The sequence below is a fragment of the Ananas comosus genome, linkage group 17 (genome assembly GCF_001540865.1).
Source record: "Ananas comosus cultivar F153 linkage group 17, ASM154086v1, whole genome shotgun sequence".
Taxonomy (NCBI): domain Eukaryota; kingdom Viridiplantae; phylum Streptophyta; class Magnoliopsida; order Poales; family Bromeliaceae; genus Ananas; species Ananas comosus.
In genome coordinates, this window is record NC_033637.1 from 7,002,303 (window position 1) to 7,025,465 (window position 23,163).

Here is a 23,163-nt window from a genome sequence, read left to right on the forward strand (position 1 = left end):
CATTTTTTATGAGATTTTTATTTTCAGCCGTTCAATTTTAGACTACTTGTTTGATAGGTAAATGATATCGAAAAATTATGAAATTTAGTTTCTAAATACTTTCAATAGTGTAGATCAAGTCTAACGGAGCTTATCGTCGATTTGGCAGCCGCATCATCAAAACAACTTGGTAGCACGGAGCTCTCCTTGCTACCGATAGTATAGTAGCCTAGTTCTATATATATATATATATATATATATTGCGATTTTTCGATATCATTTACCTAGTGATCGAAAGGGATCAAAATCAATAATTTTTAACGGTGTAGAAGTATTTAAATTAGATAAAATTTTGATAAAAATTTTTTTATACTATTTATAGCAAGATTAATATTTCTGATCGAAAATTTTATTATTATATTACCACTTTTTGTGAGATTTTTATTTTCAGCCGTTGATTTTGAATCCTTTTGATCGCTAGATAAATGGTCTCGAAAAACTCTAAAATTTCTTTTTTAGATAGTTCAAATACGCTAGATCAAGTCTAAAGGAGCCGATCGTTTTATAAATTACATTGTCGAAAACGATTTAGGAGCACGGAGGCCTCCGTGCTCTTAATGGCACACAAGACCTATATATATATATGTATACATATATGTACATATATATGTATACATGTATATATATGTATACATATATATGTACATATATGTATCTACATCTCATAATGATTACATATAATACATAATAGTGATATGATATAAATATAATAATTTACATATAATTATGATACATTATACTAACTATATGAGTTATGACATGAAATATATGTACAATAATATAAATATAATATGATTAAATAACAATAAATAATAAATAATCTAATAAATGTAATATATATATATAATATAATACAATATATGATACAATATGTATATATATCATAATTAAATATAATAACATATTATATATATATATATATTATATAACTATATATTGTAATATATTATGTATATCATTAATATATGACAATATATTATGTATATAACATATATATATGTAAATTATAATTACATTATATTATGTTAGATATATAATATAGTATATTATTATAGGAGAGAAGGAGAGAGAGAGGAGACGAGAGTCTGGCCTACTATACTATTCCGGTAGCAGGAGGGCTCCGTGCTACGAAGTTGTAGTTGACGGTGCGGATTCCAAATCGACGATCGGCTCTGTTAGACTAATATACATATGAAGTATTTGGTGAAGATAAGTTTAGATTTTTTCGACTATAATTTGACTAGTGATTAAAGATCTTCAAATTGACATTTTAATGGCGATGCTGTGTTTGGCTTGGTGAGTTTAACGGGTGTAACATCAATGCTGAATGAAAAATTTATAGAAAATCTTTTCACTATTTAGAGTTAAGATCAGTATATCTAATCTTGAATTTTGAATTTTTATTCATATTGTTTTATGAAAATTTTTTATTTTCAGCATTCAATTTTAGACTACTGTTTGATAGTAATGATATCGATAAAATATGGAAATTCTTTTCTAATACTTTAGTAGTGTAGATTCAAGATTAACGGAGCGATCGTCGATTTTGGAAGACGCATCATCGAAAAGTGAACTGGTAGCACGGCGCGCCTCTTGCTCGATAGTATTAGAGCTGTTCTATAAATATAGTTATATATAATATATGTATACTATATATATATATTTTATATATTTATAGGAATTAGGTATATACTATCTTATATACGGGAGCCCCGATACTATAGTGTTGTTTCGATCTTAGAGCGTGTAAATCAGATCAAACCGTTAAATGAATGATCTAGGGTATATGAATTCTTAGGGAATACAAAAATTTATAGTCTTTTTTTTGTATGTACTTTAGATAATAAATTTTGCTCAAATGGACGGGGGGGAATTGAATAACTTCTTTTAAAAGTTATTGTCATTAAGGATTTTTTAATCAAAAATTTCAGTGTTAATTCTTAATTCTATATTGTTTTATAGTATTTTTCTTATTCAAAATTTGAGAAATTTGGTTTTTACACCGTTAAACTCAAACTCGTTATAATAAGCAATTGAAATTGATAATTTTTTGAATGTTTGATAAATAAAAGTAACTGATATCGAAAAAATATAAAATTTTATTTCTAAACTTTAAATACCTGGATCGTTTTTAACGGTGTGATCGTTGTTTTGACGCGAAGATCGAATACAACAATTAGGTGGAAGCTCCGTACTAAGTAGATAGTATAGTAGCGCGACTCTATAATATATATATTTATAATATTATAATAGTTGGGTTACTATGCTATCGGAGCACGGAGCATTCGTGCTTTAGCTCTTTTTCGATGTTGCGACTTTCGAATCGGTCGATCGGCTCGATTAAATTGATTTCTAGGAATGTTTTGAAGTACTAGAAAAATTAATTTTTATGATTTTTTCGATTATTTGTTTAGTGATGAGGGGCCTCAAATCAATAATTTTAATGGCCTAGGTGAGCGTTGCAAAGTTTTACGGATTGTAGAATAGTAGTCAAATCCGTTTGAAAATGTTTGATGTAGATAATGTCTTTTATACTATATAAAACAAAGATCGAATATCTTTGATCTAAAATTTTAACGTCATTATTTATCCGTTTTTGTAAGATTTTATTTTCAGCCGTTGATTTTGAGCACCTTCGTTCACTAGGTAAATAATATCGAAAAATCGCATAATTTATTTTCTAGCTACTTCAAAAACTCTAGATCAAGTTTAACGGAGTCGATCGACGATTCGAAAGTCGCAACATCGAAAACGAGCTGGAAGCATGGAAGGCTCCGTACTTCCGATAGCATAGTAGTCTTACTATATATATATATATATATATATATATATATATGTATATATATATGTATATATATATATGTATATATATATATAGAATTGGGCTGGAATACTATTAATAGTAAAACGCTCTTTTTGCTATCAAGTTTTTAACTCTTGGATGAAAAGTTGTAGGGTTATGATGATATTAGTCGGTTAGAGTTGGGTGGTCCCTCTAGGGTTGAGTGGTCCTCACTGGGTTATAGTATTTAATCCAATAGTTAGAAATAATGAAAAGAGTTGATCCAAAGGTTAAAAAACTGGTAGCAACAATAAAATTTTATTACTAATAGTAGCCCAGTCCAACTATATATATATATATATATATATATATGTCAGAAGGAAAAACCCAAAGGTTCTTTTTGCCTTTTGGGAATCGCAAGATGGATAAAATTAATAAGGATTCAAAAATGGTCTCGATCGAGTTCGAGGCTTTGAGGTTGAATGGTTGAGGAGAAGAAAGCTTTGATCGGCTCGAGAAGAAAGTGGATGTGGGTTTTGAGACTCCAAATACTTCAGTAACAGACGACTACCTCGACATCCCCATGGAGGAGGAGGAGGATGAAGTTCCTCGACCCAGGCTCCCTAGCAATAGGTCCTTGCTGAATCGGCAACTGAGATAGGGCCCAGCGGCCGCGTCTTGGCTTTTGACAGGGGATGATTTGACCTCGTATATGGTGGAATCTTTGTGAGAGAAGAATTAAAGGAGGTTAGGGATCTAGGTTGATTCATGGGCCCTATCTTCTGTCGGCCCTACGTACGAAAGAGCAGGGGGTGGTTTAGATCCAAGTGGTGGCAACTTGGAAAGATCTTCGAATTTTGTGAATTTAAAGATCCCTTGGCCTGTGCCCAACAAGGCAGGCCTGATTACTATGGTACCCAGCCTGGAGTACTCTTCCACCTTGTTGTTTGACTCCGTAATGGGCGAATACGATTATCAAAAAAGTGTTGGGGCCGGAGCGTTCAATAAATCCTTTGACTTGTCTAACTTGACTCATGGTAGGGGCTCTCAAGTTGGCTATCCTCCTCTGATCTCTCTAGACTAGAGTATAAAAGGTCCTTTCCATATGAGCGTGGTGGAGATAAGGACTACAACCATCCCTATTGAACAACTCTTATCTCAAATCAGGATGAACCTTTATTCGTGAAAACTTGTCCTTTGACCATGCTTCTGATGCAGTGCAGCTAAGGGCGATGCAGGCTTTTGACTATATGGTTGATCGGGAACGGAACACTAACGTCTCTTGAGGGGATGCTCCCTTGATTGAGTTCATTTCCTCTCCAAGAAGAGTACTCGTTAGACTTGTATGATGAAGACTTTGAACAATGATGAAGCATGCAGTTTTAATGACTTTTTACGTGCCTCTAATTAGGCTTGTATGATGTTAGAGACTTGAGTTGGTTTAGTAGCTTTTTCATTTTCCTACGTTTCAAATATATAGCTGGAATGTTAGGAGTCTGAATGACCCGGACAAAAGGGGTCTAGTGAAGTTCGTAGTTTTTAAATTTAAGAAGTCTATCTTATGTCTATAAGAATCTAAAGTGGATAATTGTTTCCCGTTCTCTTCTTCGATCTTTTGCGGGATTTTACTTCGATAAATGCCACTATATTAAATCGGAAAGGGTGTCCAGGGGCATTATCACCTATTGGAACTCTAGAGATTTTTTGTGTTCTGAAGTTTTAGTTTGAAACTTCTCCCTTGCCATTCGCTTGAAATACAATACCACCAGCACCGAGTTTTTTCTAACGAACATCTACGGCCTTTCTTTGTGGGACAGTAGGAAGGACTTTCGTAGGAAACTTGCCGGTCTTAAAGGGCCTGCAGAGGCTTGTCAGTGATGTGTGGGGATTTCAACTTAACTAGAAGTAGTCAGCAGGAAAGAAAAGGGTAGAAGTTGGAGTAGAAGATTAACGATCGTGTTCACTAACTTTTTAAATAAACTGAAATTAATAGACTTATCGATGGGTAACCAAATTTTCACGTGGTCTAATATGCAAAGCTGTCTTACTTTGGCCAAGCTGGATCGCTTCCTAATATCCACCATGTGGGACCAAGCCTTTCCCTTAACTGAAGTGCTAGCAGTACCATGGATTACATCTGACCATTCGCTGATCCTGATCTCTACTAGTGATAAAGAGTATAGTAGGATGCTTAGATTCGAGGAGGTCTGGCTATTGTGAGAAGATTTCAGTAAATTGATGCTTGTTTGGTGGAATGAAATCTCGAGAAAATGTTCTAGTGTTCTTACTTTCATGGTCAAACTTAGACACTGTCGTAAGAGGATAAAGGAACGGCGTTCCTTAAATTTTTATAATATTTTTTTAGAACTAACGAAGGATTTTTCTGAAGAAATCCAGAAGTTGGATATTTTGGAGGAACACGAAAGCCTAACTTCACATTAGCACAATAATCAGAAGTAGCTCAAGAATTAGCCAACTGGCAAAAGTGATCATGGATGAGGAAATACTACGGAAAACTCGACCCCGACAACATTGGTTAAAAGAAGGAAATGGAAACACGGATTCTTTTCATGCAATAGCAAATAGAAGAAGAAGAAGAGAAAACACCATTGATATAGTTGAAGATGAACGTAAGACAATCTATAAGAATGATACTAAAAAGGATTATTTTATAATAATTTCAAGAAAATCTTTGTCTCGGATGTCTTAGATAGCAAGTCGATAGGTGACCGGGGTCGCCTTTTTAGGGATAGATTCCTTCTAAGCCCTGAGCAACTCACCTCACATCATCTCTTTTTTATGGAGAAGTTTAGAAAGGCCACTTTTCAATTAGGCAAAGATAAAGCATCGTGGCCAGACGGTTCAGCTTCTGGTTTTATCATAGTTTCTGGGATGTGGTCAAGGTTGACATTTTTAATATTTTTCGGGACCTATTTTGACGGTTCACTGAATTCAGGGCTTATGGTATATGGATTACTTACATATACCTAGTTCTCAAAAAAAGAGGGGGCTAAATTAGCTAATATTTTAGGTCTATTAGCCTTAATAACGAGGTCCAAAAGATCATATCCAAGATTCTTGCAAATAGACTTGAAGGAGTAATAAAAGAGATAATTTCTTCTTCTCGAGATGCTTTCCTAAAAGGTGGGTCTATCCTGAAGGCTGAAATTAAACCTGGAGGTTGCTTTAAAAAAAAAAAGGGGGAGGGGGATTCACATATAGGGCTAAAATGGTGTCCTTGTAAGAGAAGTTAGGGCGGACACGTGTTCCCCAGGAGGAAAATGGAGCTTGGTTCGAATGTATGGAAAGTGGTGGATAACAACGGGTGTGGAGAGGGTGGCAAAGGAGAAAGCTACTGTGGGTAGCAAGTCTTCGGAGTTGATTGGGGTTGCGAGGGAAGCCAATGGTGATCAGGCGAGTGCGACTTTTAACACTTTCTAAGACATAATAAAATAATAAAATTCTTGTTTTGTAGGGTAATCCTATATGTCGTTGAATCCGTACTTTAGATGTTTCTTTTTCAAATATAGATTCAGACTACAGGATGTAGTGTAATCTAATAAATCTCTAAAACTTAAAATCCTACTAAATATGATATAGTAGTTAACAGTGCGCTTAATCCATTTTAGCCTCTACTGGGTTTGTTCTTTTCATGTTAGGAAGTCATAATACTGTTTCTATTTTGATATCCAATTGGTATCACCATTGATATGGTTACTACAATAATTATTCATTTAATTCCTATTTATAAATATACTAATTGGCAACGTTTTTGAAGCTTCCTCGGGTTTGGTGGGCTTGTGTGGCCCACTTTTTTTTTCTCTCTCACACACTTTACACAATTTCTTTTTTTAGTTTTTCACTTTATATTTATTTATTTATTTATTTATAATTTATAAATATACTAATTTGGAATTCAAAAAAGACCTCTCCTTATTTTTTGGGTTGTGGGGCTCACATCAATTTTTTAGAAAATTAATTGCACATTGGCCCCAATCTTTCCACGCTTTTTTATTTTGGTCTCTAATTCCTAAATGTTACATGTTTTTCACTTTAGTTTCCAAACAATTTTTTAAGGATTAATTTATATAAATATAATAATATAATATTTTGTAGTTAAATCTTTTTATAGTATAAAAAATATTTATTTTGATTTCGAATGTCTTTTGATTAGTCTTATTTTTATGCTTCTGATAATTACCTACTAATTTCTTTACTAATTTAAAATTTAGGAATCAAATACTTTATTAGTTGTATGTGTAACGATAAAAATTAATGAGGTCATAATAAAGACGTTGCCGCCAAAATATCAAAGATAGTACTTTCACTCCACTTAATTTTTTTTATTTTTTTTGTAAATTCTACCTTATGAAATAGAAAAATATTATTTATCTTCCTTAATACTATAATGAGCTTTTATTTTATTTTAAACTGATTTATTCATTTTATTTACTAGGTTTAATTTTTTTTTAAAAATATATACTTTAATTCCATTCTTTAATTTATTCTTTATTTTTAATTATTCAATACTGAGATAAATAATATTTAAAAATATTAATGCATAATAGAAAAAAATTGATGTTAATAGTTATAATAATTTACTAATGTATTGTCTTTCCGCCGCAATATTTTAATTATTTGATTTAGATATTTTTAGAAAAAAAATATCTTTTAATTTTATTTTTTAATTTATAATTGTTCAGTACTGCCCGCTGCGTAGCGCGGGTTTCTTAACTAGTATCTGCACTATGCCAACAAGGGTTGCAAGGTGAATAGAGATTGTTTACATAGTTAGAGATGTATACTGTACAATTTCATATTCCCATTCAAGTGTTGGCTTTCCAAATAGGTAAAAGTGCACGGAGATTCCCTAGGCCACTAAAATATGCCTTCCAACTTTATTTATTTTGATCTTCATCCCCTGATTTTTCTTTACAAAATAATTGAGTTGTTTTAATTAATCAAGATAAAAATTGTAAAATGTAATGGCTCTAAGCTATTACTGTTAAATTTGATGAAATCATTAATGAATTTGTTACAACATCAAACTTATTTAACTAAAATCACTCAATTGTGCTCTCTAATGATGCGAAGAAATTATAGCCCATTAAATTTGATGAAATCATTAATGAATTTGTTACAACATCAAACTTATTTAACTAAAATCACTCAATTGTGCTCTCTAATGATGCGAAGAAATTATAGCCCGTCAATCCCAACCAGCTCTTTTGCGGTTCAAAAGTAAATAATTTGTACTTTGCTTCCACACGGCTTTGCATGTCAGGCGTGTGCGCACACACAAAATATGCAAAATCTGCCATTTATGCTACCGTGAAAAACAAAAATGAAAAATCTAAGTGTAATAAACAAAAGTTCTAATTTTACTGCAAAAATAAGCTATGTAGGGTATTTTATATGATTTTTTTTTTATTACCGGTACTCACATAGCACGTTATAAATAGGGATGTCCATGGGTCGGATTCGGGGCAAGTTTTCAAAAACCCAATTTCGAACCCCGACTATCAAACCCGAAACTCCAATCTGAACCCGAATCTGACATATATATAGCGTCAAAATCCATACTTCAAAACATATTACAGTAAATCTAAATTTTTAAAATACAAATTCAAATATAACGTCACACATATTATAATGTAAAATTAATTCGAGTTCGGGTTCGGGTCAGGTAGAATCAAAATCCATAACTAAATCCATATCCGTCGAATTTTTATTTTTAATATCCATATTCAAAACTATATCTATTTAGCATCAAATAAATTCGCTCCGTTCGGTTCAAATTCGGAAAAAATTTCGGACATTCATATCCATTGATATCCCTAGTTATCAAACAACGCCAACTTCATAGTAAAGCCAAATAGGCTCGTAATATAGTGTCAAGCCTACTTGCTTCTACATTGTGCTCTCTTGTGATGCGAAGGACTATGGTCCTTCGATCCCAAACTGCTTTTTCTGTGGCTCAAAGTGTAAGAAAACTATGTGGTAACCTCTTTAAAAGAACCTGCCGAAGCACTAGTGAGTGATAAAGCAAACAGACAATAAGGCACTCAAATTAACCATTATCCTGCATGGCTACTTGATGAAAAGTTAAAAAATTCGAAGTTTCAAACTTTAAGACCTGCAAAGATATTAAATCAAAACTTCCATGGCTTTTATTTGTACCTATAAATGGAAAGAACCCCTACAAAATCTGTTCACATAATTCAAAGGACAAACTATAAAACCCTATCTGTTATATGTACTGATGATCCAAAAAATATAACTGTAGTAGTAGGGCAACATATATATATACACATGAAACCTACAACTTATTACCAAATAAATCCACATTTTAGCAAGAGTGATGCATGCTGTGTGTTGAAATGCGCTTCAATCTCTCAAGGATCCCAGAGGCCTTTCTTCGACCCCTTGAAGTACCGTGTCGAACCATCCAAGACACTGTCCCGTTCAACCTCTCCTCCTCACCAATCTCCGTTAGTTTTGTTCGATCATACATACAAATAGCAAATAATACCACTACTGCATTCTCCTTGTTATGCGGGCATGAGTTCTGCCTAATCATTCTTAGCAAACAAGATACTCCCCTTCTCTCACTTATCTCCTCAACCGCATCTTGGTCATTAGACAGAAGAGCAAGGATAGCCAATGACTCATCCACGAGAGACTGATCCTCAATGCTCTTCAGCGATGCACCGATTGCTCCTCCCTTTACTGCTCTTACTCTATTCTCGTGTGCCATGCAAAGATTAAAGATTGCTGATGCTGCATCCTTCTTGGCATTGGGGTTTCCATTTTCTAAAAGATCGACAAGAGGCTTCATCACTCCCATTTCACCGATTCTCAACTTGTTGGAATCAAGAGCAGATAAAGTAAAGAGTGCAGCTGCGGAATTGCCGCGAGCCTCCATGGTGCCAAACTGCAATGCCTCGATAAGCAATGGAATTACTCTAGGGTTTTCTCCGACGATCTTCTTGTTATCATCGTCAATTGAAAGGTTTAAAATGGTGGTGACCATATCTTCTTCGACCTCTCGGTCACGATGTAAGTTGGGTGAAGAGAGGATAGAGAGCAATTGACAGAATGAGCTCGGGTTTTCTACAACTATGGTTCTGAATGATCTGCTGAGTTTAGTGAGGAGACGGAGCTCCCTCACGGCTTTCTTCTGTTCAAAGACAGATGAGGAGGGCAATGAGATAACATTCAGAAGGTCATTGAAGGAACTTCTCTCATTTTTGGTACGTAAAAGACCATCTTCTTCTATTTTAAGTTGGGGTGGGATTAAACCGTGGTCGGTGCACCATTCAGAGATCATACTTCGAATGAGGAGGTTCGGTGTAAGGATGGTGTTTGCGAGCACTTGTTGGGATTGTGGGCAGATCCGATTACCTGAGTTCAGCCATTCTTCAATGAAGGGCCGATCGTAAGTCTGTGCGAGGAACAAATAAATCAATTTCAGTTCGAAAGAGCAAAGGGAGGAACAACATGTTTAATTGGTACTAAATAAGAAAAATCCAAGCAATTATATCATCAAAAAACTCATAATGCAACATTAGCTACCAAAATGCTCCTAGAGGACAATAAACATAAGCTATTAGCGTTTGCAATCCAATTTCAAACACTACAAATTCAAGAATACAGCATGAAACTACCTTCACTTACAGGCAAAAAAAAAAAAGGTAGTTTTTCTTTACTTTTGAGTCATGAGATTCTAGCTTATTAATCACATTTTCTTTTGGACGGGTATTGTAGCTAATTTTCTAAATGATAGAAGACTAACAAATTAGTTCCAGTGGCAACTGGTTCATCATATAATCAGTGTTTTAAAACCCAGGTCCACCCGGCTGGTCGGACCCTGACCCAATGCCCAAATCAATTCGGTTCAAGCCATAAAATCGGACCGGCTTAAAACCAACTTCAACCTGCTCAGACTAGTGGTTCAACCAGTGAACCGGCTCGATTTTACAGGAACAGGCCAGATTATTTCCATATTGTATTTTAATAATTGATAAAAATATGCCTTAGTTTTTTAATAATCTACACTTCGGATACATTTTAATTATATATAATATAATAATATTTACATATAATATAGAATACTACAATTAGTATATATTTTTTATCATATATACTATGAAAAATAATAATTAAGTATTTATAATGTCACTTAACTCAGTGGTTGAACCACTGGCTGAATCAGCGACCTGTGACCCAACAATATTTTCAGATTGTAAATTTCCGGGTTTAAATTGTTGTACATGATCAGTTTCAAGAACCAAATAGACTTGTTTCATTACACTTTCAAAAGAAAATCTACCTGAATTTAAATGAACATTACTAAACCCAAAATGGTTCTAAACTGTCATTCGGTACAATTCATGCATAACAATTCTAAAAAAGGAAGAGTAGCAAACATTGCATACAATAAGTACTCATAACCATCCAAAAACAGAGGATTCGCAAATGTATCTGCTATATGAACCTAAACTTTTTACAGTATATTTGGGGATTATTATCTATTGAAAGCTAATGGCTTATCGACAATTAAGCTCTTCTATGCGACATTGAAAGAACTAAATTCAAACGGAGACTCATTTCACAACTCATCATATAAGGGATAGGGAATGAATTGTCAAATCCAATCCGTTGGAACCCTTCAAATCAAAAGATTAGAAACCCACACAAGGATTGGTGAAGCTAAAACTCCAAACATGAAGGAACCAAAATATGATGGGACAAAGCAAATAGAGGCCTAGCAGATTAGATCAATCCATAGCCATCCAAAAACTTTCCTTTTCGCATCTCGAAAGATAGAGATAATGTAGTAAAGGAATTCGGTGTAGGGTTCTTTTCTTCCGTTTCAATACCTGCCCCGACGCGACGACCACGGGATCCCTCATGAGCTCCGACGAGATCGGGCACAGGAAACGCTTCGGAATCTCCAGCGACTCCACCTCCCTCTCCCCCTCCTCCTTCCTCCTCTCCTTCCCATTCGAATCCCCATTAATGGCGCCGAATCTGAGCTCTCTCAACGCCGACAAAACCCTAGCCGCCTCCTCGTACGTGGCGACGGGGACTTCGTTGTCCTCGGCGATCGCGCGCACGAGCCGCCGCAGCTCTCTCCTCAGCTCCGCATCCTCCACCGCCGCTGCCACCGCAGCGGCGCCGGATTTCGCCATGGGCGCCACCCTGATTGGGGCCAAGGTCGATCTAGGGTTTCGGGTATCGTCGTCCCCTTCTCTTCTCCTCCATCACCTCGCTCTCGCTCCTGCGAACGAAAACCAAAACGAAACGAAACGAAACGAAACGAGAGACTACTTAGAAGTTTCATATGAATGGAATTTGAGTAATTTGGGTTTAAAACCGCGTTGAATGCAATTAGTAAATCGCAGTGTCGAAAGTAAATTGCACAGTAATATTTACTATAAGAATATTTATTACCTTTACTTTCGATGCTATAAGGTTGTATAGGTTAAATAAAGGCCATAGAGGGGTATATAGCTTATGGAATACTCAAAATTCAAAAAAGCTTTTTTTTTTAGAGAAAAAAATGTAATTGGTATTGGCCAATTTTTTAATTATTTATAGTATGCACCATGTCTTAATTATTTTTGTTTTATTTATGTTTTCTTTAATTTATCTTCTGTGTTAATTATTCTCCATATTTTTTCCCTTTTTTATTTCATTCTATTTAAATAATAATAAAAAAATTGTGAGTAATTATTCAGGATGGTGGAGATCGCTGTGTTGTTTGAATAGTGAATACTCAATAATAAAATTTTAAATATAGCGTGAAATTTTATATTTAATTATTTGAATTGTGTTGCTGATTTGGAAATTAGCAAAAGCTGTACAAAACCCACTCCAATTTGTTTAGAGAGTGTGCCACTATTTTGTGTGGATGGAAGTTACGACATTGCTCGTTTATTGCTCACTTTAGTGAACGCATAGTTCAATTAATCCAAAGAGTCTCTAAATGCAGTAGTAAAAAAAAAGAAAATTAGTAAGAACAATTTCAAACATTAGATTGCTTCATTTATTATTTATTAAATAATTGAAATGAATATTAAAGTAGCATAAATGATAAATATACAGATCCCATATTAGTACCATGACCACCCCCCCAAAAATAAGTGTTTTTATTTATTTTTATTTATTTAATTATTTCCAGAAGGAAAGGGTTAGTGCATTTGTTCCACCTTCGCTTTGAAGTGTGGATCTCGTGCATCGACAGCTGGCATTGCTGCATTTATTTCCCTGCATTAGAATGTACCTTACATGTCTAACATATAATTTATTTTAAAAAATTATCTCATGTTTAAAATTTAAATTTAATTATTAATTTATTTTTTTATAATAACTTAAACCGCCGGACATTTTATCTATCAATATCTATGGTCTTGGACCATCAATAATGATTTTTCTTCCTACCAAGATAACCGGAAGTTCCAAGCTATTTTTTCTTTTATCTGAAAGAGAAAATCAAAAAAAGAAAAAATAAAAGAAAAGGGTTTGGTTGTTGGATCTATTAAATATGAAATGAAATTCAGATAAAATTAAAAGTTATTGTGAATTCATTCCAATTCAACAAAAATCGAACCGGCATAAACATATTGCCAACAAATTTACAGTTTACCTTCATTAACCGCTCAGGCATCGTATTTTTGTTTAAAAGGATGCCATGAAACAGGTGGCTAGCAAATTAAAATTGGAACAGATAGGATCCGCAGCTCAAATTAAAGCCATGAAACAGATAGCTGGCAAATCAAAATTGAAATTAGCACAATTTACAGAGTTAGAAGCCTTTGCACAATTTGATCACAATTTGGTTCGGATCTCAATAAAGCTACTTAGAATCAATTGGCAAGAGGTCCCAATTTTGAACTGGGATAAAAGGCTTCGCAGTCCCCTGCCTACGAGATCTAGGCATAATTGGCAATCCATTTTAAAATTCTTTTCATTACCCCTCGGGGAAAATTATCCCACAAACAAAGCAAAGGAATTAGACAGTACGGAATAACATAAATATAGACTAATTTTATTTTAATAAATAGATATGGGCTTTCCGCTTAAATTGTCTCATTTTGTTTGGAAAAGATATGAGATATTGGAATCAGATTGATTTCATTTTTATTTTTGTAGTATTACTAATGAAAAGAATTTTGACAATTTAAGCGGAAAGCCCATATCTATTTATTAAAATAAAATTAGTCTATATTTATGTTATTCCGTACTGTCTAATTCCTTTGCTTTGTTTGGAAAAGATATGAGATATTGGAATCAGATTGATTTCATTCCCATTTTTGTAGTATACCAATGAGCGGAACTATTACTATTTCATCTAAGTTAAATAACAAAAGACTTTATTTTACTACTGGTGATTTAGTTATGATACAGAAAAAAAAGAAATTATTAAAGAATTAAGATGATAGAGGATAGTATGATTCAAAAAATAAAAATAATTAAATAGATAGATCTAATTTTATTATTAACATTTTACTTTTTTTTTATTAAGTCTGAAAAAATTCATAAAATTATTTTAGATATTTTAATTCCCGTGTGTGTTTCTTATAAGTGATTTACTAATAAAAAATATAAAAGAAATCAGTAGTTGGTAACTAGTTAGTAGGGTCAAAAGGCTTGTTTGGAAAGCGGGTGAATGAAGTCGGGAATTACCGTGCTTGAGTGGCGAACTACGTAGAAGATCGCCCTGGGGATTTGGAGTTTATTACGACGGAGCCATTGGGATTTTTTTTTTTTTTTTTTGGGGAGTTCGTTGTATACCGCGTGCCATGATTCCATGCGGATTTGCGGACCCGACTGCCGACGCGTGCGTAATCACCGCGGCCGCCAAAATTTGAAAGTTGCCTGCAGGAAAAGGAAACCACGCGGATCCTAGAATTCTAGCAAATGATTCAAAATCAACCATTTTTAATGATTGATATATATTATTTACAAGTTTAATAATGTAGAAGTATTCAAATCAGATAAAATTTTGATAGAAATTTTTTTATACTAATTACTGTAAGATTAATATCTTTGATCGAAAATTTTAGTGCTATATTACCATCTTTTGTGATATTTTTATTTTCAGCCGTTGATTTTGAACTCTTTGGATCGCTAAGTAAATGATATCGAAAAATCGCAAAATTTATTTTTTATATATATATATTTGAGCAGAATACTATCGATAGCAAACGGGTTCCGTTGCCACCCATTTGTTTTCGATGATGGAGCTTCCAAATCGACGACCGGCACCGTTGAACATGATCTATGCCACTTGAAGTGTTTAGAAATCAAATTTCATACATTTTCGATATTGTTCTCTTATCCATCGAGTGGACACAAAAATGAACGACTGAAAATGAATATTCTTTAAAAAAATAATGATAGAAGTCTTGTAATCAAGATCAAGAGTATAGTTCTTGTTTTAAATAGTTTAAAAAATTTTCTAACAAAAATTCAAATGATTTGGATATCTTTACGCCGTAAAACGAGAAAACGTCTCATATCGACCATTAAAATTACAAATTTTGAAACCTTTGATCATTAGGCAAATGATATCGAAAAGATTTAAAATTTGATTTCTAAACATTTCAAGTGGTATAGATCATATTCAACGGTGCCGATCGTCGATTTGGAGGCTCAATCATCGAAAACAAATGGGTAGCAACGGAGCCCGTTTGCTATCAATAGTATTCTAGCTCAACTATATATATATATATATATATATATATATAGAGAGAGAGAGAGAGAGAGAGAGAGAGAGTCCGGCTACTATACTATCAGTAGCACGGAGGGCTCCGTGCTACCAAGTTGTTTTCGATGATGCGGCTTCCAAATCGACGATCGGCTCCGTTAAACTTGATCTATATTATTGAAAGTATTTGGAAACTAAATTTCTGATTTTTTCAACATCATTTGACTAGTGATCAAAGATCTCAAAATTGACAATTTTAATGGCCGATTAGTGGTGTGTTTGTGAGTTTAACGGTGTAAAACAATCCAAATCTGATGAAAATTTTATAGAAAATTCTTTTCACTATTTAGAGTAAGATCAGTATATCTGATCTTGAATTTAAATCTTTTATCATCATTTTTTATGAGATTTTTATTATCAGCCGTTCAATTTTAGACTATTTGTTTGATAGGTAAATGATATCGAAAAATTATGAAATTTAGTTTCTAAATACTTTTAATAGTGTAGATCAAGTCTAACGGAGCCGATCGCGCGATTTTGGAAGTTGCGATCATACGAAAACAACTCGTAGGCACAAAGGCCTCCGTGCTACCTGATAGTATAGTAAGCCTATTCTCTATTATAGTATAAGATAGGCTGCTATATCTTATCGTAGCACGAGGGCTCGGCGTGCTAACCCGAGTTTTTTTATTTCGATCACCGTAGCCAAATGATGTCGAAAAATTAACTGAAATTTAGTTTCCGAAATATTTTAATAGTGTAGGATCAAGTCTAACGGGAGCCGATCCGCCGAATACTTGGAAGGCCGCACATCCGAAAAAACTTCGTAGCACGGAGCTCGTGCTACGATAGTATAGCAGCGCTATCCTTTCGACATCATTTGGCTAGTGATAACAAAAGTCGCCAAAATTGACAATTTTAAAATAGTAGATTGATGCGTTTGTGAATTGTAACGGTGAAAACAATTTAAATCTGATGAAACTTTTATAGAAATTATTTTTACCTATTTAGAGTAAATTAGCTATCTTTGATCTTAAATTCAAGTCCTTTTACATTAATTTATGAGATTTTTTACTTTCAGTCTTCAATTTTAGATCTATCTCGTTTAATAGATAAATGATACCCCGGAAAAATTATAAAACTTAGTTTCTTCGACAAATACTTCAATAGTGTAATCATGAGTCTAGGCAGAGCGACTCGATTTGGAACCAGCATCATTGCAGAACAACTTGGTAGCACGGGGCCTCCGTGCTAAGCCCGATACGCTATACTTCAGCTAGCCTTACAGAGATAGCGGCTATAACTAATCGTAGCATTGGAGGGCTCTGTGCTACCGATCTGGTTTTCCGATGATGCGGCTTTCCAAATCGGACGCGATCGCTCTGTAGACTTGATCTATATCTATTAAAAATATTTGAACTAAATTCATAATTTTTCGACATCATTTGCTAGTGATCAAAAGTCTCAAAATTGGACAAATTAATAGTAATTGATAGGTTTTGAATTTAACGTGTAAAACAATTTAAATTTTGATGAAACTTTTATAGAAAATTATTTTTACTAATTTAGAGTAAGATTAGTATCTTTGATCATAATTCAATCTTTTATCATCATTTTTTATAGCAGATTTTTTATTTTCAGTCATTCATTTTAGACTACTTCGTGATAGGTAAATAATACCGAAAATTATAAAATTTAGTTTGCGAAATACTTTCAATAGTTAGATCAATTCTAATAGGAGCCGGATCGTCGAATTTGGAAGCCGAATCATTGCAACAACTTGGCTACACGGAGGCTTCATGGGCTACCGATATTATACCAGTAGCTCTCTTACTCTCTCTCTCTGACAGCCGATGCCTCCTCCGAAGCCAACCCCTTCTCTCCAGGGAGTCGAGACTCCTCTGGTCCTCTCTCTCGTCTCTCTCTCTCTCCTCTCTCCTTCTCACCCTCCGCGAGTCCTACACCAGTCTCCCTCTCGCCCCCATCAACCACTCGAATACTATCTCAGCACGATGAGCTCCCGATCTCCTCTCTCGTCTCTATAAAGTATAATATATTATATATATATATATATATTAGTTGAGCTGGAAAATGCTATTGGATCATTATTTTGGTCTTTTTGGCTATCAAGTTTTAATTAGTGAAAATTATAGATTAGTAATATATTAGTCCTTACGTAGAGTTGTCCTCCTAGGTCAGTGTCTCCAGCTGGATATAATATTTAATCTAATAATGAAAAGCTGATCAACAGAAATGTACCAATAAGTTAAAAATTTGATAACAATAATGTGTCAAATAACTATTATAGTTCTCTGACGCCAAGACTCTCTCTCTCTCTCATTCTATATATATATATATCATATATAATATATATATTATAGTATAGATATTTTATAAGAGAGAGAGAGAGAGAGAGAGTTAGGACTGTATACTGATCACACCGGAGCCCTTCGTGCTATCAATTCTTTGTATGATGAGCGCTCCAATCATTGACGACGCTCCGGTAGACTTGATCTATAGCTACTAAAAGTAATTTGGAAACCTAAATTTCATAATTTTTCGCCATCATTTACCTATCAAACGGTAGTCTTAAAAATGAACGGCTGAAATAAAAATTTCAATAAAAAATGGTGATAAAAGACCGAATTTAAGATCAGAGGTCTGACTTATCTAAAATAGAAAATAATTTTTATAAAAAATTTATCAATTGGATTAGGTTTTACACCTGTTAAATTACATAACGCATCCACATCTACTATTGAAAATTGTCATATTTTTGAGACCTTGTTGATCAGACCAAATATTCAAAAATTATCGAAATTTAGTTTCGCATACTTTTAAAATAGTGTAATCAAGTCTAATGTAGCCGATCGTCGATTTTGTAAGCGTGACGTCATCAAAAACAACTTGGTACACGGAGGCCCTCCTCGTGCTACCGATAGTATATCACCTAGCTCTACAACACACACACACACCCTCAGCACACAACCATATAGTATACATACACATATATTATATACCATAACATATACATTACAGATGAAGTACGTCTCGTATACTTTCGAAAGAACGGAGACCTCCGTGTTTTAAGTTGTTTCGACTAATCAAACATTCCGATTCGACGATTCGCTCCGTTTAAGTATAAATCTACCGCTATTGAAGACTATTTAGAAATCACAAATTTATAATTTTTTTGACATTTTATTTACAAAGCGATCAAAAGTCTAAAAATTACTATTTTAGCGGCCGGAGTAGCACCGTTTTAAGTTTCAACGGTGTAAGTAAGTATCCAATTAATAAAAATTTAATATAAAAATTTTACTTAACATCATAGCAAGATCAATAAAATTCAGATTTTGAAATTTAGTCTTTTATTCACTATTTTTAATGAATTTTCATTCAGCCGTTTATTTTGAAGACTACATTCTTCAGCAATGGACAAATGAAGTCCAGAAAAATTATTGTAGATAGTTCCAAAATAGCAATAGATCATGTGTACAGAACCGATTCGCGCGAAATCGAATGTCCCATCATCAAAAATATTTACAAGTATGAGGCCATCCGTACTTTGAATCAATAGGAGCTAACTCCATATAGATATATCATACATACAGAATTACGTACATACGCTATAATAATATATGATATATATATATATATATATATATATAATTATATATATATATAATTGACTAGAGATACTATCGGTTAAGTAAACAGCCGTTTACTACCGATTATTTCGATGATAAGAGCTTTGCAAATTGACGATCGCCGCTCCGTTAAATATGATCTAAACGCATTTAAACGACCTAGAAATCAAATTTCACCACTTTCGATATTGTGCCTTTATCCTCAATTGAACAAAAAATGAATGGCTGAAAATATACTCTTTAAAAAATGATGATACGGAGTCTTGTAATCAAGATCAAGAGTATAGAATTCTTGTTTTAAATCGTTTAAAACGAATTTCTAAACAAAAATTCAATTGATCTGGGATATCTTTACGCCGTGAAACGAAAAAACGTCCTTTATCCGACCATTAAAATTATAATTTTTTGAAACCCTTTGATCATATAGGCAAATAATGTCGTAAAAGAAGAAATTTGAATTTCTAAACACTTCAATGTGGTAATAGATCATATCAAACCGAAGCTCGATCATGCAATTGAACTCTATCATCGAAAACAAAATCGGGTATAAGACGCTCTGTTTACTACTGAATAGTATTCCAAAGCAAACCCTCATCTCCTCGTCTCTCCGTCTCTCCTCTCGTCTCCGCTTTCTCCAATTCAGAGACCGGGATGACGGCTCTTCTCTCTCTCTCTGCTCTCTCTATTATACTATATAATATATATATAAGTATATATAATATATATACATACATAATATAATATATAGCACATAGCACATATATACATACATATATATACATAAATACCATATATATACATGCACATATTAACATACATATATATACATACAAACATATATATATATATAGTTAATACATATATAGAGTTAAGCTAGAAAGCTATCGATATGCAAAACGGCTTCCGTTGCCAATCCAATTGTTTGATGATAAGCCTTCCAAATTCGCACCCGATACCTGTAAAACATGATCTATACGCACTTGGAAAATGTTTAGAAATCCAAGTTTCAAAATCTTTTCGACATCATTTGCCTAATGATCAAAGGTTTCAAAATTTGTAGCTTAATGGTCGATATGAGGCGTTTTCTCGTTAAGCTGCGAAAGATATCCAAATCATTGATTTTTGGTTAAGAGAAAATTCTTAAACTATTTAAAACATAGATCTATACTCTTGATCTGGATTACAAGAGTTCCATCATTATTTTTTAAAGAAATATCATTTTCAGCCAGTTCATTGTGTCCACTCGATGAATAAAGACAGTATCATAAATGTATTGAATTTTGATTTCTAACATCTTCAGTGTATACGATCTGTTTAAGCGGTGCGATCATGATTTGGGAGCTCCATCATCGAAAAAAATGGTGACAACTGGAGCCCGTTTGGCTACCAATAGTATTCTAGGCTCAACTCTACTATATAATATATACATATATATAGTACAATATATGATAAATTGACTAAATCTTTAGAAGCACTAAATCCCTTAGTGCTCTAGGTTTCTAGCTCTTGGATCTACTCTTTCATTACTAAAGCCTTTGATCAAACACTATTCAACTACCACCCACCTACCAGCCATCTATCTCAAAGCCTGCAATCTCTCCAGTCGCAATGCTAAAAACTGAAAAGCAACGCACTCTGCCCTTCGGTGCTTTTGAGAGTATTCTAGCTCAATCTCCATATATATATATAATACTTGTGTGTGTGTGTGTGTGTGTGTGTGTGTGTGTTTGTTACTATACTAGTCAATAGTATCAAGCGGCTTGGTGTTAATCGAGTTTTCGAACGCGTCTGATGAAGAATGAATGGTTAGGATGATAGTGTCCATTAGAGTTGAGTGGTATTGTTGAATATATAGATTTAACAGTGGTAGATGGAAAATATCAAAGGAAATCTAAGTAGACAAATTCGAGTAGTATCAAAACTTTGTACTATTCGAATTAGTATAGTAGGCCAAACGAATATATATATTATATATATATATATTATATACATATTAGAAAGAGAGAGAGAGAGCACAGAGGAGAAGAGGAGAGAGAGAGAGAGAGACGAGAGTAGGGCTTTGCGCTATTAGGCAGGCACAACAACCTGCTTGTGCTCCTAACCCTCCTAATCCATACCATCAATTTTGATGGTGTTAGGAGAGAGAAAAAGAAAGTTTAGGTGAAAATTCAAAAGAAAGAAAAATTAAATACAGTCATTTCTCTTACTCTCTCTCACCCTAACCATCCATCAAAATGAGGATGTTAGGAGGTTAGGAGCACAAGGGGTGTTGTTTCTCCTAACAGCATAGTACCCTGGGCTCTCTCTCTCTCTCTCTCTCTTATATATATATATCAGTAGACGGAGAGCCCAGACGAGAGAAAGAGATATATATATCAATTTTGATGGTGTAGAATGATAGAGAAAAAAAATTAGTGAGAAATTCAAAGAGAAGAGAAATTAAAACACTCATTCTCCTCAAATTTCTCTTCTCTCTCTCACCTAACCATCCATCAAAAATTGATGGATGGTTAGGGTAGGTTAGGAGCACAAGAGTTTGCGTGTCTCCTATAGCACAATACCCTGCTCATCTCTCTCTCTCGATCTCTCCTCTCTCTGCTCTCTCTCTCTGCTCTCTATATTATAATATATATAATATATATATATATTGAGGCGTTTTCTCGTTAAGCTGCGAAAGATATCCAAATCATTGATTTTTGGTTAAGAGAAAATTCTTAAACTATTTAAAACATAGATCTATACTCTTGATCTGGATTACAAGAGTTCCATCATTATTTTTTAAAGAAATATCATTTTCAGCCAGTTCATTGTGTCCACTCGATGAATAAAGACAGTATCATAAATGTATTGAATTTTGATTTCTAACATCTTCAGTGTATACGATCTGTTTAAGCGGTGCGATCATGATTTGGGAGCTCCATCATCGAAAAAAATGGTGACAACTGGAGCCCGTTTGGCTACCAATAGTATTCTAGGCTCAACTCTACTATATAATATATACATATATATAGTACAATATATGATAAATTGACTAAATCTTTAGAAGCACTAAATCCCTTAGTGCTCTAGGTTTCTAGCTCTTGGATCTACTCTTTCATTACTAAAGCCTTTGATCAAACACTATTCAACTACCACCCACCTACCAGCCATCTATCTCAAAGCCTGCAATCTCTCCAGTCGCAATGCTAAAAACTGAAAAGCAACGCACTCTGCCCTTCGGTGCTTTTGAGAGTATTCTAGCTCAATCTCCATATATATATATAATACTTGTGTGTGTGTGTGTGTGTGTGTGTGTGTGTGTTTGTTACTATACTAGTCAATAGTATCAAGCGGCTTGGTGTTAATCGAGTTTTCGAACGCGTCTGATGAAGAATGAATGGTTAGGATGATAGTGTCCATTAGAGTTGAGTGGTATTGTTGAATATATAGATTTAACAGTGGTAGATGGAAAATATCAAAGGAAATCTAAGTAGACAAATTCGAGTAGTATCAAAACTTTGTACTATTCGAATTAGTATAGTAGGCCAAACGAATATATATATTATATATATATATATTATATACATATTAGAAAGAGAGAGAGAGAGCACAGAGGAGAAGAGGAGAGAGAGAGAGAGAGACGAGAGTAGGGCTTTGCGCTATTAGGCAGGCACAACAACCTGCTTGTGCTCCTAACCCTCCTAATCCATACCATCAATTTTGATGGTGTTAGGAGAGAGAAAAAGAAAGTTTAGGTGAAAATTCAAAAGAAAGAAAAATTAAATACAGTCATTTCTCTTACTCTCTCTCACCCTAACCATCCATCAAAATGAGGATGTTAGGAGGTTAGGAGCACAAGGGGTGTTGTTTCTCCTAACAGCATAGTACCCTGGGCTCTCTCTCTCTCTCTCTCTCTTATATATATATATCAGTAGACGGAGAGCCCAGACGAGAGAAAGAGATATATATATCAATTTTGATGGTGTAGAATGATAGAG

General features: G+C 34.0%; 1 protein-coding gene across 1 annotated transcript; it reads right to left on the reverse strand.

Annotated features, from left to right (window-relative positions):
- LOC109723553 (U-box domain-containing protein 9-like) lies at window positions 8,969–12,169 on the reverse strand. Its single transcript, XM_020251978.1, has 2 exons — window positions 11,704–12,169; window positions 8,969–10,265 (listed from the first exon to the last, which is right to left on the reverse strand). Exons 1-2 carry the CDS (start codon window positions 12,013–12,015, stop codon window positions 9,171–9,173), a joined length of 1,407 nt encoding a protein of 468 aa, XP_020107567.1. The 5' UTR covers window positions 12,016–12,169; the 3' UTR covers window positions 8,969–9,170.

What these genes read in the sequence shown, in the direction of transcription:
- LOC109723553 (XM_020251978.1), bottom strand. Translation starts at nt 12,015, where the DNA reads ATGGCGAAATCCGGCGCCGCTGCGGTGGCAGCGGCGGTGGAGGATGCG. An exon ending in TGGTCGTCGCGTCGGGGCAG is followed by an intron (nt 10,266 to 11,703) that starts GTATTGAAACGG and finishes TTCCTCGCACAG; the next exon opens with ACTTACGATCGGCCCTTCAT.